At 42.4% G+C, this 15,752-nt stretch overlaps 1 protein-coding gene across 2 annotated transcripts in view; it reads right to left on the bottom strand.

The window, feature by feature from the left end:
- prkcbb (protein kinase C, beta b) overlaps positions 1 to 15,752 on the bottom strand; it is a 98,898-nt gene that overhangs the window by 51,617 nt on the left and 31,529 nt on the right. For both annotated transcript variants that reach the window (XM_070980928.1, XM_070980927.1), the window contains exons 4-5: positions 2,827 to 2,938; positions 2,269 to 2,397 (exon numbers count right to left, since the gene is read on the bottom strand). In XM_070980928.1, coding sequence (XP_070837029.1) covers positions 2,269 to 2,397; positions 2,827 to 2,938 — 241 coding nt within the window. The remainder of the gene's footprint in view (positions 1 to 2,268; positions 2,398 to 2,826; positions 2,939 to 15,752) is intronic.

Genomic DNA, 15,752 nt, shown 5'->3' on the forward strand with positions numbered 1-15,752 from the left:
AAAGAAATCAACTAAATTTAGCTTTATGTATGCTGATGCCTCCATATGTCCGTTTGGCCTCCAAGTTTGTAAGCTCAAGATTTACGGCACATTCAAAGATTCTCCATCCATCACCTCGGTCACATTTATTATCCAATTGGTAATGAAGTGTGGCACAGCTGAAGCAGATTTATGCAGGCTGCAGACGTGAGGAATGAGATTAATTATGCATGTACATTCGATAACGTGCTTTTGAAGTTTTTGTTAGATGGTGTGGGTTACTCTACTGCAGCTGACGTATTTTGTGAAGGTAACTTATTTGGCACCAGTGCAGTAATTGGTTTTAATCCACATGATGTGATTAAAGTCTTATTTCAGTCAAAAGTTCACTTTATATCGAAAAAGTCTGGTGCTTTCAGGCACAGCAGTAATGGACTTGACGGGAACAAAGTCAATGCAAGCCTCTGCTGCCACCTGCAGGTAAGATATAGCACCGCAAGTAAACTGTTCACCATGTTTCATCCATCCATCCATTATCTATACCGCCTATCCCTTTCGGGTTTGCGGGGGGGCTGGAGCCTATCCCAGCTTCAATGGGCGAGAGGCGGGGTACACCCTGAACCGGTCGCCAGCCGATTGCAGGGCAACATATAAAGACAAATAAAACATTCACACTCACATTCACACCTAGGGGCAATTTATAGTCACCATGTTTCATTTTTCAGTTAAATAAAACATGAGGCAGGTCCGGAAACTCTCTCCAGGAAAGAGGTGAACCTACATTTAACCTATCCCAGGAGACTTGTTCAGGCAAGAAATTAGGAATCAGTATAGATTTATGCCAGTGGCGGAAAACATGCTGATAAATTTGCAGTATGATGATGCAGAAGCACTTAATGTGGCTTGTTATTTCACCTGAATGTGATGGTCTGAAAACCCCTAAGTTTAATACTGCTGCTAGTTTAAACCAGAAAAGCGTGTTGGAATTAAAGAGATGACAATCAAGCTTTCTAACAGCAGCTGTGGAAAGCACTTTGAACATATGAGCGCGCTGATGATTAATATTTAGCTGTTCTAGCGAGGCTTAGCTGACAGCGCTCTTTCTCAGCAACACACTGCCTCACACATTCACACAGCTGCAACACTCGATGCAAGGAGCAACTGGAACCACAGAAACCCTGAAGGTTTAACGAGAGAATCCACCATCAGCGCAGAGAAAACAGGCTGCGTGTTTCTTCGCTCAGTTTGTTGTTTGATGATGCGTTTCTCTGCACATGACTGGCCAGACGTACATGAGGATAATTCCAGAAACATCATCAACAGTAAACGTTAAAATTCAACCACCAGCACAGAGGAACAAATCACAGGAGAAACAGACAGACTGTGTACACCCACAGTATCCTCAATACACCAGCATAACTCTCCAATTCTAACTTTCTAACTGTAATCTATAATCTTAATCTTATTCGCTTAGCTGCCACCTGATGCATCAACGCGACGGCAACATTATTATCTGCTTATTCAGTAAAATGAATCTCCATTTTTGGAAGACGTTTGCCTAAAAGAAAAGATTTTGAAAGACAGTGAATGCTTTTGTCCCTGTCCACATAACAGAAGAAAATCCCAGCGCTGCGGCCGTCCTGACGAAACCTGCCCGCTGGCAATCCTGTAAGTGAAGGCCAGTCATACGGTAACTGCCGTGTTGGCGACAATGAGACTAATGGCTGTTTGTTTTGCTCAGTGGTGCCTCTTCTCAGTCATCACCCCGACAGCAAAACACGCTTCAGTGGGTGAATGTGTGTGACACACTGTGTAAATGGATGTGACTCCTGCTTTTTCTCTTGCTGGTCGGACACATAGTGAAGTGAAGTAACACCTCGTTCAGTCAGAGAAGCCATGAAAATAATCTCATTTGCAAGAAAATGCATCTCACACTTCATATTCCTTTCTTTGTTACGGGCCGATGGATGCTAAATGATAGACGTGGAAGGCCAGCGGTACACTTTTGTGGCGTCAGTCATACGTGCAGTCCACTTCTGTCTGTGCCATGCTGTGTTTTGGACGGGGACACGATGCCATCTTAATGGTGTTGATGCAGAGATACAAAGATCAGGCAGAAATTCTTCTAAACTCCTGCTAATAGACAGAATAATCTAAGGCTTTGAGAGTCTGATCTCACCACCAGCAGAGGGAGACAAATGACTGGTGTTCCTCAACACGACCATACAATCTGGTCAAAGTCTTTGGCTGCTGACTGCACGAGTGTGTGTGTGTGTCTGGTTGACTTACTGGTAACAGTGAGCACATTAGTCTTGACCTCGGCAGTGATCTGGAGACGACCTCTCCTCTCGGTGTGGTCTGTCCCACACAGGCTCGGCACATTGGCCACGCAGCGCTTGTGGATGTTCATCATACAATCTGGCACACACACACACACACAGATGTGTTTGTATCATTTAAGAGTGTATTCTCTGAACATAGAGCATTTCTTTACTTTGTGTATGAGCAAAAACAGGGCACGATATCATATTACTTTCAAAAAATGGCAATATTTGAATATATAATAAAACCATTCTGACGTCAACATGAAGTAGAAATAATTGTGTTGTGTATAAGGAAAAGGAGAACATAGATTTGTAACAGTATTGACAAAAGCTGTAACCTAATTAACTGAATGTACTGATGTCAGGATATGTGCTGCATCAGGATAGGCATCAACACTGAGTGTCTCAAAGCCATTATGTTCTGTCAGGTACATTTTTTGTACATGAGACCATCAGCTAATGGGCACACAGTGTGTGCTCATGGCAACATGATCCATCCAGAGACTTGGGCCTGCGTACGTACGGTCGCATCGCATGCCCTGGTGTATGAGGCCGTAGAGCAGAGAGCCACAGTGGTCGCAGAAGGTCGGGCTGGAGTAGGTGTGGATCTTAAACTTGTGCTTTGCCCTGGGGTCCTAAAAGGAAGGAGGGAAGAATTAATCATTCAAATAAGCATCCAGTCACCTTCCCGGTCTTGCTCTCCTTGATGCATTTGATGGAAAGATGAAAATCATAAGATAAGATAAGATAAGATAAGATAAGCTATACCTTTATTAGTCCCACAGTGGGGAAATTTCAGGTATTACAGCAGCAAAAGTGGATAGCAAACATAGAGGGCATCAGTAAAAGGACATTAAATATTAAATATCATGCAGAACAAAAACAAAAGTGGACATGTCTCCCAAACATACAGTCAATATTCCTTTCCTTGCTCTTCACACTCATCTTTTCTCACCTCATAACACCACCTAACTCCATCTCTCCATTCTCCACCTTCCCTCTGTGCACATTCTGTATACACACAATGTAGTGTATATTTACAAGGACGTGTGCGCTGTAATCGGATCGAGATAAGTTTCATCAGAATTTCTTTGTTCACGTTAGTTTAGAAAGATTACAAAGGCAGCTACAAGTGTGTGTGTGTGCATGTGTGTGCGTGTATGTGCATGTGTGTGTGTTTCAATCGCAAAATGAGAACTCTGCATGGAGTCAACCTTCCATGAAGTTTGTTAAAGCCCCACTGAATTTGAACAAGAACACAAGAACACACATACAGGAGGTAGACAACAGGTCCCCCCCCCCATGTAATGATTTACATCATGGGGACTTGCATTTTGTTCCCACAAGTACAGCGAGTCCCCACAATGTTACTGCGCAAACAGATTTATGTCCCCATAACTTGAATAATACAGGGGTTACACAAACACACACACACACTACACTACACACCACTTTAAGGTTCACGGTCACAGGTTCTGCTTATTGTAAATATTCCTTAGTAACGCCATAGAAACAGACTAAAAACAAAAATAAATGATAAGTATTTTCATTATTTGGTGTATTGATTTCTTCATTTTGATGCTAAAAGAGAAGCTCAGGTACCAATTCCTCTTTTATGAGCATTCATAATGAAGACATAACTAGGGCAGAAACACAGGCTATTTCTGTCTGATGTGTGTTGGTGTGAGTGTGTGTGTTCATGTGTGTGTGTGTGTGTGTGTGTGTGTGAGTGACACCTGCAGCCACGGCTCAGGGGACTTACACACCTGCACCTAAGCATTGTGCTTTCAGTGGCTGACACGCACACACACGCACATTAACTCTCACCGTGTAACTGATGGCCGCAGCCGGACTGATTATTCACACACACAAACACAGCAACATGAACCCACGGATGGTGAGAACATCCAATCCACCACTTGATCTGGATCCAGGCTGTGCGGTGAAGCGGGGATACTTCAATGTAGGAGTTTAAATATTTCTGCCAAGGGGATCCATCGAAGCTACCGAACACGGAGATACAGTACTTCATATCAGAATGATCTCCTCAAGGCTAAGATGCTTTGATAGCATCAGATACATCAGTGCCAAACATTATTTGTTCTAAACCAAATCAGCTAGCAAGCACAAGCGTGTGGCGTGCCTGGACAGCTTTCTTTGACATGTGTGTGCTCACGTCTTTTCACCTCATGAGCCAGAAAAGGGAACTGATTGATTTCTTCCTCCTCTCCTCCACACCTGTCCTGGAAAATAATGTTTAATTTAGGCTGTCACTGCCTGAATTATACCCAGCTTCCCCAAGGTGTCTTCAGAAGTGTGTGTGTGTTTGCTTGTTGAGTCTGAATGACAGTGCGGCTGCCTGTGTGTAGGTGTGTGGGTTTCTTTGCACAGCCGTGTATGCGTTTGCATCCGCGCACATGTGCATCCGTGTGTGTTTGCTTCTCGGCTGGTTCTCGTCTTTCTCAAGGACGAGACCAACTCCTGCTTGTTTTTGTTCCTCTGAAAAACAAGGGAACATTGTGCTGCTGAAGCTTCAGTGATGAGCAACAGCAGGCAGAGAGAAAGACATGAGGGCTGAAGAGAGAGCGTGCCAGCTTCTCTGCAAACACTAATGATTGAATAGATCCACCTTAAATCAGGGATTAATCAGAGAAGCAGGAAAAGTTGAAGAGAGACAACAGTGAACAGGGACAAAGACATCTTCCTCTTTAAAAACCCAAACATGATGTTTTGTTGATGGCTGGTCAGTCAAATGAGAGGAAAGTCTATAAAGATGGTGTCATATCGGTGCAGCCAAATGTTACAATCTGAAAAGCTTCGAATCGGTTCAGCGGGGCATCAGAGGTAAAAGTGTCTCACCAAGGCAGAATTTCAATGTCTCTAATGCTTTATCATCACTGTCTCAATTCCTGTCTCTAATTAATTGGTAAAACCTTCAATGCCTCAAAACAAACAAGTGGACAGATTTGTTGGTAGCGGGGGAATTTTAATCAGTTTCAGAAATGGTTGTCTGTGCCTTGAAACAACAGACGAGACAGATTGCTGCTGTAGAACGAGGACAGATTCTACTTGATGTCAGAAAACGCTTTATACAAACTGATTTACACTCAAATCAATCAAAGATTCTCACTGTATTGCTGATTCTTTCATTTGTTTTAAGTGCAGATGAGAAGGAGATCTTTTCGCCCTTTAGATTTATATGTTGGGACCCGCTGGGACATCCTGACTCCCAGGTTGGGAGCTACAACCCTCGACCAGCGTTACTGCGAATAAGAGAAATGTGTCATGTGTTCAAGTTTCCACATATGAACAGTGTGGTGGTGGTGGTGTGACGGTGGTGTGGAGCTGAGGTCAAACAGAAGAAACAGAAGATCAAGATCTTTAGAAACCAGAGTGCACAGCCATGCTAGCAGCTCTGTGAGACAGTATTCAAGCACAGCGGTGCTTTGAGCTAAATGCTAACATCAACATGCTAACATGCTGATGTTTAGCAGGTATGATGTTTGATTCCCGGCTGGGGCAGAGCCTGTCTGTGTGGAGGCTGATGGGAATGTCATCAGTGTTGCAGGTATTTGAACATAAACCAAAATGCTGGACAAATTTAAGTTGTAATCTGATGGTGGTGCAATAATTAAAAATGTATAATTCATCTTCACAGGAGCAATATCTGCAGAAGCGTTATAGCAATTCATCCAATAGTTGCTGATGGCGATAGAGGGAAGGTCAGGGGATCACCGAAGTCAGCAGGATTCATTCTCTGTGGACCGTGAACAACATTTAAAGGGAATTTATCGGATAGTTATTGGGATATTTCAGTCTGGATCGAAGTGGTGGACCATGGTACTCGCACAGTGTCACACATGAAGGCCGAAAACCTTTAACTGTCAATAAAAAAACAGCCTTGAAGCAAAAGCATTGAATATCAATCGGTTCTTTCGCACAGCGTGATCAATGAAGATATAGACGAGGCTGGGATGACCCACAGTGACTGTGACTATGATTTAGCAGCAGAGCAGCATAACTTTCATCTGTGCAAGAGCTGCTTTCTCTGGAATTAAAAATGCTATGATGTGATATCTGAAAGGTGGTGCACAAACAGACTTCATGTACTTACAAAGCAGGTTTTTTAATTATCATTTCACACTAGTGTTTGTGCACACTTGACATTCTCTTTTTCCTACCTGCACGGTGCCAACTTTTTCAACAGTTTCAGCCTCGTTTCACTTGATTTTCCTCGCTAAGACCCCACCGCCTAAAAGCAGATGGTATGGTCGGGTGCTCGTGGACAAATGAGCGTATTGCATGGCATATGTTGTGTTACCGGGTGTCTCAACGGAAAGCCCGCTCATAACATCAGCACACGATGCCAGAGCGGTGACTACCCATTAGTCAGTGCTAACACACACACTGTTTTGACTGTGTTTTTGTCATTGTGCTTTCGCTAGCTCCCTGCTTCTCTTTTGTTTTAGTTTAACACACTGCCGTCCATTATTTTCCATGCCAACAACATCAGTCAAAACACACACACACACACACACACACACACACACACACACACACACACACACACACACACACACACACACACACACACACACCCTGTCATGTCATTCGTGATGGTGTGTGACAGGCAGATTGACAGTAGACAACACAGAGTCCTGGCTCGCAGTCGTTGTTTTGACGTTTTTTTCCTTATTGATTTTGTCTTCAGTCCACTCACTCCTCTCAAGTTCGCTCTTACGGACTTTCTGCCATTTCTAGAAAGGCAGCTATCATCTACTGCAGATACTGCAGATTTCCCAGCCTTTTTCCCTTCACAGACTCCCTTTCTGCTCCTCTCTGACGCCTGGCCATTGCTCTATTAGCTCTTTGGTTGTTTCAGCTGTGTACTTTTCAAATGCAGGACGAGGCTGATGATGCTTGAAGCAAGGCCTGGAGGCTCTGTGAATGTAGCTTGTGTTCAGGTCTTTTTGTCTTAAACAATAATCTAGTTTTCTTACACTCTTTAAACTCTTCCAGCTGCCCTTGATTCAACCCTCTTGCAATGCAGTGTCTCAGATACCCAGATGCTATCTGGGAGCTGTTTTCTAAATTCAGTTAAAGAAATAATATTAAAAATGTTGCTATTAAGACATTACATTTACTTTTTTCCATCTTATTTTTCACTTCATTCTTAAGATTTTGATTTCTTTCATCATACTTATGCGTCCTACATACAGTGCATGATGAGCGCAGTCTCTCCCCTTCTTTTTTTTAGCCTGATGAAGGGATTATATGCACACTGAAAACTCAATCAAAATAAAAAGATAAATGTGCAGCTTTGGAGGGGTGCATGTAGGTCAGAAATAACCACAGAATTCTTCTGACTTAATGTTTGAACTCTAACAAAAAAAAAAAGTATTTAGCTCCCCCAAAATGTTCTGAAAAAGCAGAAAGTTCTTCAAACTACGAGCACAGTTTCATTTTTGGCCTTCTTTCCTATTATCAGGATTAAACATGGTTGTAAATCCTTAAAGCAGAACGCTTTAAGGATGTTGGTTGCTATAACCTCTTTGACTGATTTTAGAGGTGAAAATAATATATAGAATAAATGTTTAGTTGATCCTCAGAAAAATAATTAGCAACTGTTTTGAAAATTAACCTCTCAATTGTGAAGATTTGCTGTTTTGTTCGCTTAACTAAAGCTGTGGGACATCGTCACAGCCTCTTTTCGCTGTTTTCTGACTGAAGAATTAATCAAAAATAAAACTAACCCTCAGATACAGAAGTGCACTTCATAATGATTGATGACGCATGCTACCATTGCTAAAAGGCACTTGAATAATGGACAGAGAAACATGAAACTACTGTAGCCTCAGATTGCACAAGTTAATCACAGCGTTGCTTTGTTAGAAGTCACATTTATTTCCTTAACGATTTCAGTCTTTCATCCCACTCTGAATCATTAACACACGGCACACACTCTACAAAACAGAACAAAGTAAAACGGAATAATGCGGAGGCTGTTGTCCTGATCAATAAAACAAATCCACTGCCATCATGTTTTCCCCCTCAGGCTTCTAAGTCCTCCTCTGGGAATGTTTAAGTGTTTCTGTGTGAGAGAGTGTTTAAAGGATTTCCTGTTGATTGGTGAAGATAAGCAATGATTCTTGAAAAAAGAGGAGTAATGGCGCCACAAGAGCAGGGAAGAATGAATGAGTGATAACAACAGAGGGAGTAAGGCAGTGAGGAGAGGGCTGAGGGTGGTGCTTTCATCTTCACACCCTCAGTGGAAGTCCTCTCCTCCTTTCCTTCCCTCCGTATGTTGATCGCAGTCTCTCCGTCACTTTGTCAGCCCTCCTCCTCCCGTAAAGGTTACCTTGTGGTGTCAGCGTGGTTTTTAACCATCTGGCCACACATAATGTTGAATATATCATCATTTTTGAATATTCACGTTTTACACGTAATTCTGTTCTGGGAGAAATTACATTCTCACTTTTTTTTTGTAGCATACAAAGACGCACATGTATGCTCACACTGAGGACAAGAGAAATAGAGGGACAGGAAGAGACATGCCTGTAGCTCTGCCGTAATGTCAAAGTGGGCCTAAAAATACGTTTTTAGAAATTAATATACCTTAAAGGATAAAAGAATGCTGAATATTGCTTTGCAGCTGCAGTCCAAACCCACAAACAAGACTTTCAATACATTTTCCTTGCAGTAAAAGACTTTTAGAGAAAGATTTCCATAAAATCATTAAAGTGACGAAACACCAATCAATGCTGACCTTTGTCAAAACCAATGTTTCAATTTGGTTAAAAATAATTACTCAATCGTCTCTGCAGTTTGACAAAGATAAAAATAAGGGAACTTAAGATTCAGCTGTTTTATATATAGATATATAGATATTTTAGAGCTGAAAAAGTGCCAAACCCTGCATTACACACACACTTTCTGATTGAAAAAGCTGCTGAATGTTCTCCCGCCTTCATAGAAATAACAGGAACTGGAATAAAATGTCTTAATGAGTGGCAGTTGTGCTCCAAAACACGACAACACTCCGCACGCCAAAGATGCCATTAACATGTGTGAAAAGGACCTGCGGTGTCACATCCTCGCATGAAACCTAAACTGAGATCAGCTTTGGAACGAAACTGCATTCAGAGAGTTCTCCAAAAATGAAGAACGCATGAAATATGGTGTAAAACGGGAGTCAGTGGGAAGGTGAATACTACACAGTAACAGTGGAACAGTCGTTCACGCGGTCTCAGAGTTTGCTGTCCTCGTGTCTGTAGGGGTTTCCTCTCACTGTCCAAACACATGCAGATTAGCTGAAATACACTGTAAACTGCTGATAGCCGTGGGGTCTGTTTCTGCCTCTCACACACAGAGGCTGGCTCTGTGGGGGAGAAGTCATTACCGTCCTGCTTCAGGCCTGCTTCCCTCTCTGCAATAAACTGACCACAATGAAAATCAATGTCTGCCAATGCAACCGTGTTCATGCACAGCTTCTCCAGACGGATCGTCATTCAGCGACTGTGAGTGTGCAGATGTGTGTGAGAAAGTACTAAATGTTCGCTCTGAGTATGTGTGTGCGCGCGTGTGTGTGTATTTGAGGGGAGAAGAGGAAGTGAAAATAATCAGGTGTGAATTGTAAAAATGACATTTTGCCTTTTTATGTGCCAGTTATGTCCCAGGCTAACTGATTTTTACAGTCTTTATGCTCAGATAAGCTAACCAGCTGTGGCTCTAGCTGCATATTTGGCATACAGATGTGACAGCGCTATCAATGTACTGCTCAATCTATTACCCGACAAAAAAGCTAATATCTTTTCCAAAATGGTGAACTGCTCCTTGAAGTTTGGCCTTTGAAAGGTGCTTGATGATTCTATGACTAAAAAATGATATTGTTATACAGCCACCATTTAGTTCCACTTTGTGTCATCTCTTATTAAGCTGCTTGATGCCCTCCTGCATCTGTATAATTTATCTTCGTTTGTGATCTATCCATTGTGTACAAACACCTACTGTACTGTATTTCTGTCCCTTCTGGTAGAGGGATTCATCCTCTGTTGCTCTCCCTCAGGCTTCTTCCATTTTGGTCCATGTAAATAAAATTGACTCGGCTTGACTTGACATTTCTGCCTGGGAAATATATTTCAAAATTCCATGACAATCCAGGAATCCCATGACAAGTGATCCTTCATCACAGACCTGAGCTGACTTTTTCTGTCTTGACTTGTTCAGCTGGTTTGGATCAGTGAGATCCTCATGTGTATATCTTAGCCTCTCTCTCTCACACACGCACGCACACACACACACACACACACACACACACACACACACACACACACACACACACACACACACACACACACACACACACACACACACACACACACACACACACACACACACACAGTTCTATACCATTAGCGGGTTGTGGGTATGAAATGTAGGTTTCATTAGAGGATCTCATCCCTCGACCTCTCCCACAGGGAACCCATTCTATTAACCCAGATCTATAATTGACTTCTTCTTTTAAACATACATAGCTGTCAGAGAGACGAAGGGAGGGACTGGCACGAGGGAAAATGGGAGTGCTGGGCTGATTGCGGCAGCCATTCAGACAACGTTACTGATTACGAAGAAAAATCTTCCTTGCGTCTTCCTCTACTGTATCCGGTGTCCTTTAAACACATCTCCAGCTTGGCTGCTCCTTCATGGATGTGACCCACAAAGAGGTCCCTCAGCATTACCAACTTCAAGGACTCAGAGAAATGCTCAAGACTGGTCGACGCCTGAGGAGTCATCTGATTCTGGTAGATGAATCCTATTACTGTATAGCGCTGACGAAGGCCCACAACTGATGATGATTTTAACTATTAACTAATTGTTCTGCCTTTTATTCTATCTGTATCTGTCGATTATTTGGCCTCCAAAATAGCAATTTCCTGTTACAAGTTTCCAGATTTCGTTAGAAAAATAAAATATTCAGTTCTCTGTAATATAAAGATATTTAAGATGAAATAAAGCAATAATTGTTCACATTTGAGGGGCGGAAATCAGAGGATTTTTGTCATTTTTGCCTCAATCAATTCCATTTATTTTGGTTGATCATTTCAGCTCTACACTGACTCTCCTGGCTCCAAGAGTCTTTTGAGTTTGTAAATATTTGGCTATTATACGAGCGGAGCATTACTCTTGAATTTGGACATTAAATGGTGGCACTTCAGCGTGCTGAAAATGTTCTGCACACCAAGAATCTGCCCCCGTCATCATTTGAATATTCACGGTCGTCTTCTCTTAGAAACACTGAAAAACGGAAACCAAGGAAGATTTCCATAATCTGGAGAAAAAGCACAGCAGTGGGGGAGAAAAACACAGCTTTATTTTCCTCTGGCAGCATATCAAAGCTGAATCTTAAACAGTGTGACTCGGCCTACCCATCCATTGTTGTAATTAAGTGACAGATAAAACTGCCGAGGACGCCTAATAATGTCGCATGATGGAGCTGAAAATGATTGAAATGGAACGGCTGAAAATGTTCTCAGTGTTTCAAGTTCATGAAGCCATTTCTGTGCAGGTGTGCGTGGGTGAAAACGTTGTGTCAAGCAGTGCGAATATGACACCATTATTAGACAATCTTCACCCAGCTGTTCCATAATGTTCCACAATCAAGTCATATTATTTGCAATGAGGAAAATATTTGCAATTTCTCCAGCCATATGATCAAATCCGTTGTTTTTTCTGTCTGGGATATGTTACAAAACTTCATTATAGGAATTACATGACAAGTGGAAAAGCCTGGTGTTAAAAAAAACCTGAGCACCTCCTCCTCTTCCTCCTCCCATAATCTCTGAGCAGGCTACCTGTCTTCCTCTCTCCTATATCTAAATGTGCAGCTATTGGAGCAGAGATATGCTACGTTCCCACTGTGCAGGAACCGAGGTCATAAGACCATGAACTCATTAAGGAAACGACATGGTGGGGGTGGTGAGGCCCCGTAATTAAGAGCAGGGGCCCCCCGGGTGGAGTGGCATTTAAATAGAGGATGTACAGAATGGAGTTAGATAAAGCGGGAGGGACGGTGGAGAGCGAGACTGTGGGAGAAATGTGCAGGGAGAGGAGAGTTAAAGGTGTGCCAGATATAGAAATATAGTAGCAGAAAAAAGGGGAGGGGGGAGTCAGAGGAAAGAGAAGCAGACATATGGAGATTTGAAGTTACTGAAGAAGAAACAGGTTGTCTGCTGGTTCAAGAAGTCAAGTAAAAGGCCTTTAAAGACATTTTAAATGAGGGAAAAGAAGGATTTACTCATCTTTCAGCCTGGAAAGATAGCCTGGGTCATGCTAATTTCGTCACTTCTCTTGCAGAAATGCGTTGAAATGAGGACTCACGTAGGCACAGCTGCAGCACAATTTGCATTCTGCTGCTGGTTTCATGTTAATCCACTGATCTACAGTTTGCGGCAGTGTTGCACAAAAAAAGTGCGCCCGCAAAAGGCAATGAAGAAGAATGCCTAGTCCAAACGCCAAAGCTTTTCTTCCTTCATTCTCCATTCTCATATGAGAACATAAAACCACGACTGAAGCGCTGCCAAACCAACAGGTGGTATAATATATATATATGATATAAGCCTAACCCTTCAGCCGTGTTGGCCAAACACAAGCCTGAAAAAGCTATTACTGGTAGGCTACCTGCAACTGAAAATCTGATCCTATTATGGTGAAGGCACGACCGGCCATTGCCATAGCAGGATTCATAAATTCAAAATTGCATTGTGCAGCTGTGACCTCCTGTAGCGCATTCTGATACCTGTTGCACAATAAACATGGAAGAGTATCTGTACAATCATGTGTAATTATGTAAAAAGTTCTGTTAGCAAAGTTAGCACCAGCACTGTTTTGGCCACGTCTGCCATTGCAAGTTTTCCAAATGCTCCGTTTTGAGGGACCTAAAACTGCACTTGTGTGCAGACAAAAGGCCAAACCTCATGGAAAAAGGTACATTTTAAAAAATAGCCATGTACGTGTGGACTACGCAGATGACTCAAACCAAGAACCAGGAAGTGAGCTCAGTACTGAGTGTAAAGAACCGTAAGAATCGCACGCATGAACATCAAACCTGAAATAATCAATAAAATCTACAGACAAGGAAAACATTACATATGGAGGAGGCTGAAGGGAACAGAGAGTGGCGGGTGTATCAGCAGACTAATGGTGAGAAGTGTCAGGTTGTAATGGCTGCACTGTACACCTACATGAGTATGATTAGATGTTACTCGCCGCGAGGCTGTGGATGAGCCAGTCAGTGTGAAACAGCTGCCAAAGAGCTCACACAAATGAGACTTTGTCTGAATTAACGTTCGGCTCCATTTGTTCAACTTTAACTCTTTTAAAGATCGAGACAGGAACACAACACATACAGTAACTTATAAAACACAGATTAAGTTTGGATTCTGAAGGATTTCTAAGAGCCTGCAGATGTTGGAGGATGTAAAGCAAAGAAAACGGAGAATCTTTAGCGTGTATTTGGTTACCTAGCCCTGACTAAAACTAAGAGGCTTTTTGTGTATTCAAATAGCGCAAAGAAAGACAGGAAGAAGGAGTCAGGTGACAGAGGACGAAAAAAGAAGTGAGGTAGCTGTTCGACAAACATATAAGTTGAGACTATGGAGACTTATCAGTTATACAGAACACGGCACAGGAAGCCGAGCAGCCGACACCAGCCTTTCCTCTGGAGGCGGCTCACTAAGTGTACTTGTCAGACTGAAAGGGCACTCCAGAGGGAGGTAAGGACATGGCTGAGGAACTTAAAGACCCCTGGGGTTTTTGAGAGGGTGAAGTTGGCATCCTGAGAGTGCTCTTAAGAGAAGAGAAGGCAACTCATTCTGTCTGCTTGATAGGAAATGTTAGAGAATAGGTTTATATTTTAATAATAGAAATCAGAGAAATGACACCACTCCTCAGCTCCTTCACAGAGTGGATGAGATTATGAGGAGAGTACCGATGAAAGGCCCTTCCTGTTACTGCAGATGAGACATTGTTCAGAGAATTGATTACATACGGGCATATGGAGCAACATTATCACTCATTTACAGTGGTGTTTCTGGTGAGCTGATAAACAGAAGTCATGTATTCACTCCTCTTTTAGCTCTGTTTGTGGTCTCCACCAACTCCCGAGGGAAACATCGGTCTCTGTTCCCCTTTGTTCACCAGCTAGTCGCTGACCGTGTCTGCTGTTTGTTTCTGGGCAGATGGTGCGCACTGGGTTCGTTACAACTTTTTAGCTGCCTGCTGCTGAAAACGATCCCGGCGAGGGACAAACAAAACAGTGAAGTTGTGCTACGTAAAGCTGAGAGGGACTAAAGCATCAGGTGATAGTTCTCTGTCATTACGGTGACATAAAAGCAGTCATGTGATTCATTGGTGGCATAAAAATATTGATTGCAGCTGCTTTAACATAATGTGTTCGTATCTTTGACTTTATGGGTTTTCTGTTGCTGCATGCCTTTAAAAAGCGTTTGTGTAAAGTAATGCTACGATAACGCCACACGAATTAACTTAAACGCTAGCATCCAGGTGTCCAGAGCCAAGTCACGATCTCTTCCTAACCGTGCAGTTTTGTTGCCTCAACTAATCAAAGTGCAACTGAAAACTGAAAATAATAAGTCATCTCAGTGTCAATAAAAAAGGTTTCAAACCTCGGCCTCCTGGGTGCGCGGTGTTTCACCCATTCATCCACCATGACCTCCTCCCTCTGTCGACTTTGTTGCGCTTTATATTATATAACCCGGTGACGGCTGGAAATAGACAAATAAAATTGTTTTTAAAGCTATCCACGGTCTTGCTCCAGCGACACTGGGGGGATCGTGCCTTCTCGATAGCGGCCCCGAAATTGTGGAACTCCCTACCCCCTGAATTACAGTTTATTAATGACTTGCCACTTTTTAAATCACATCTTAAAACTCATTTATTTAGACTGGCTTTTAATATTGAGTAACTTTTACCCTTTGACATGCATTTTTTGTTGTGTTTCTTGCTTTGTATCTTTTGTAATTTCTCTGTAAAGCACTTTGATCATCTGTCTGATGTTGTAAGGTGCTATATAAATAAACTTTATTATTATTATTATTATTATAAATAGCTTGCATGTGACTATTCTCACCCGAGTTTAAAGACAAAACCTTTGACCAAGGAACTAAATATCCGTGTTATCTCTTATCATCTCAGCCACAGTCACAGTCTCACTTTGTATCCATTACCTCCCGCCAGTCCATTTTATTTAATTTGACAGAAACACTTGATGCTTTGTTTAAGAAACTCAATTCACGATCAAAATGCAAAAGACTTGTAAAAACCTCCTCCTGTTCCCTGCTCTCTGTTCAACACACTGTTCATCCCTCTCATAGCTGAAGTTTCCCATCATGCCAGAGCTGCTCAGTGGCCAAAATCGCTTGTGCTGGGCAG

Source organism: Chaetodon trifascialis, chromosome 15, assembly GCF_039877785.1.
Source record: "Chaetodon trifascialis isolate fChaTrf1 chromosome 15, fChaTrf1.hap1, whole genome shotgun sequence".
NCBI lineage: Eukaryota > Metazoa > Chordata > Actinopteri > Chaetodontiformes > Chaetodontidae > Chaetodon > Chaetodon trifascialis.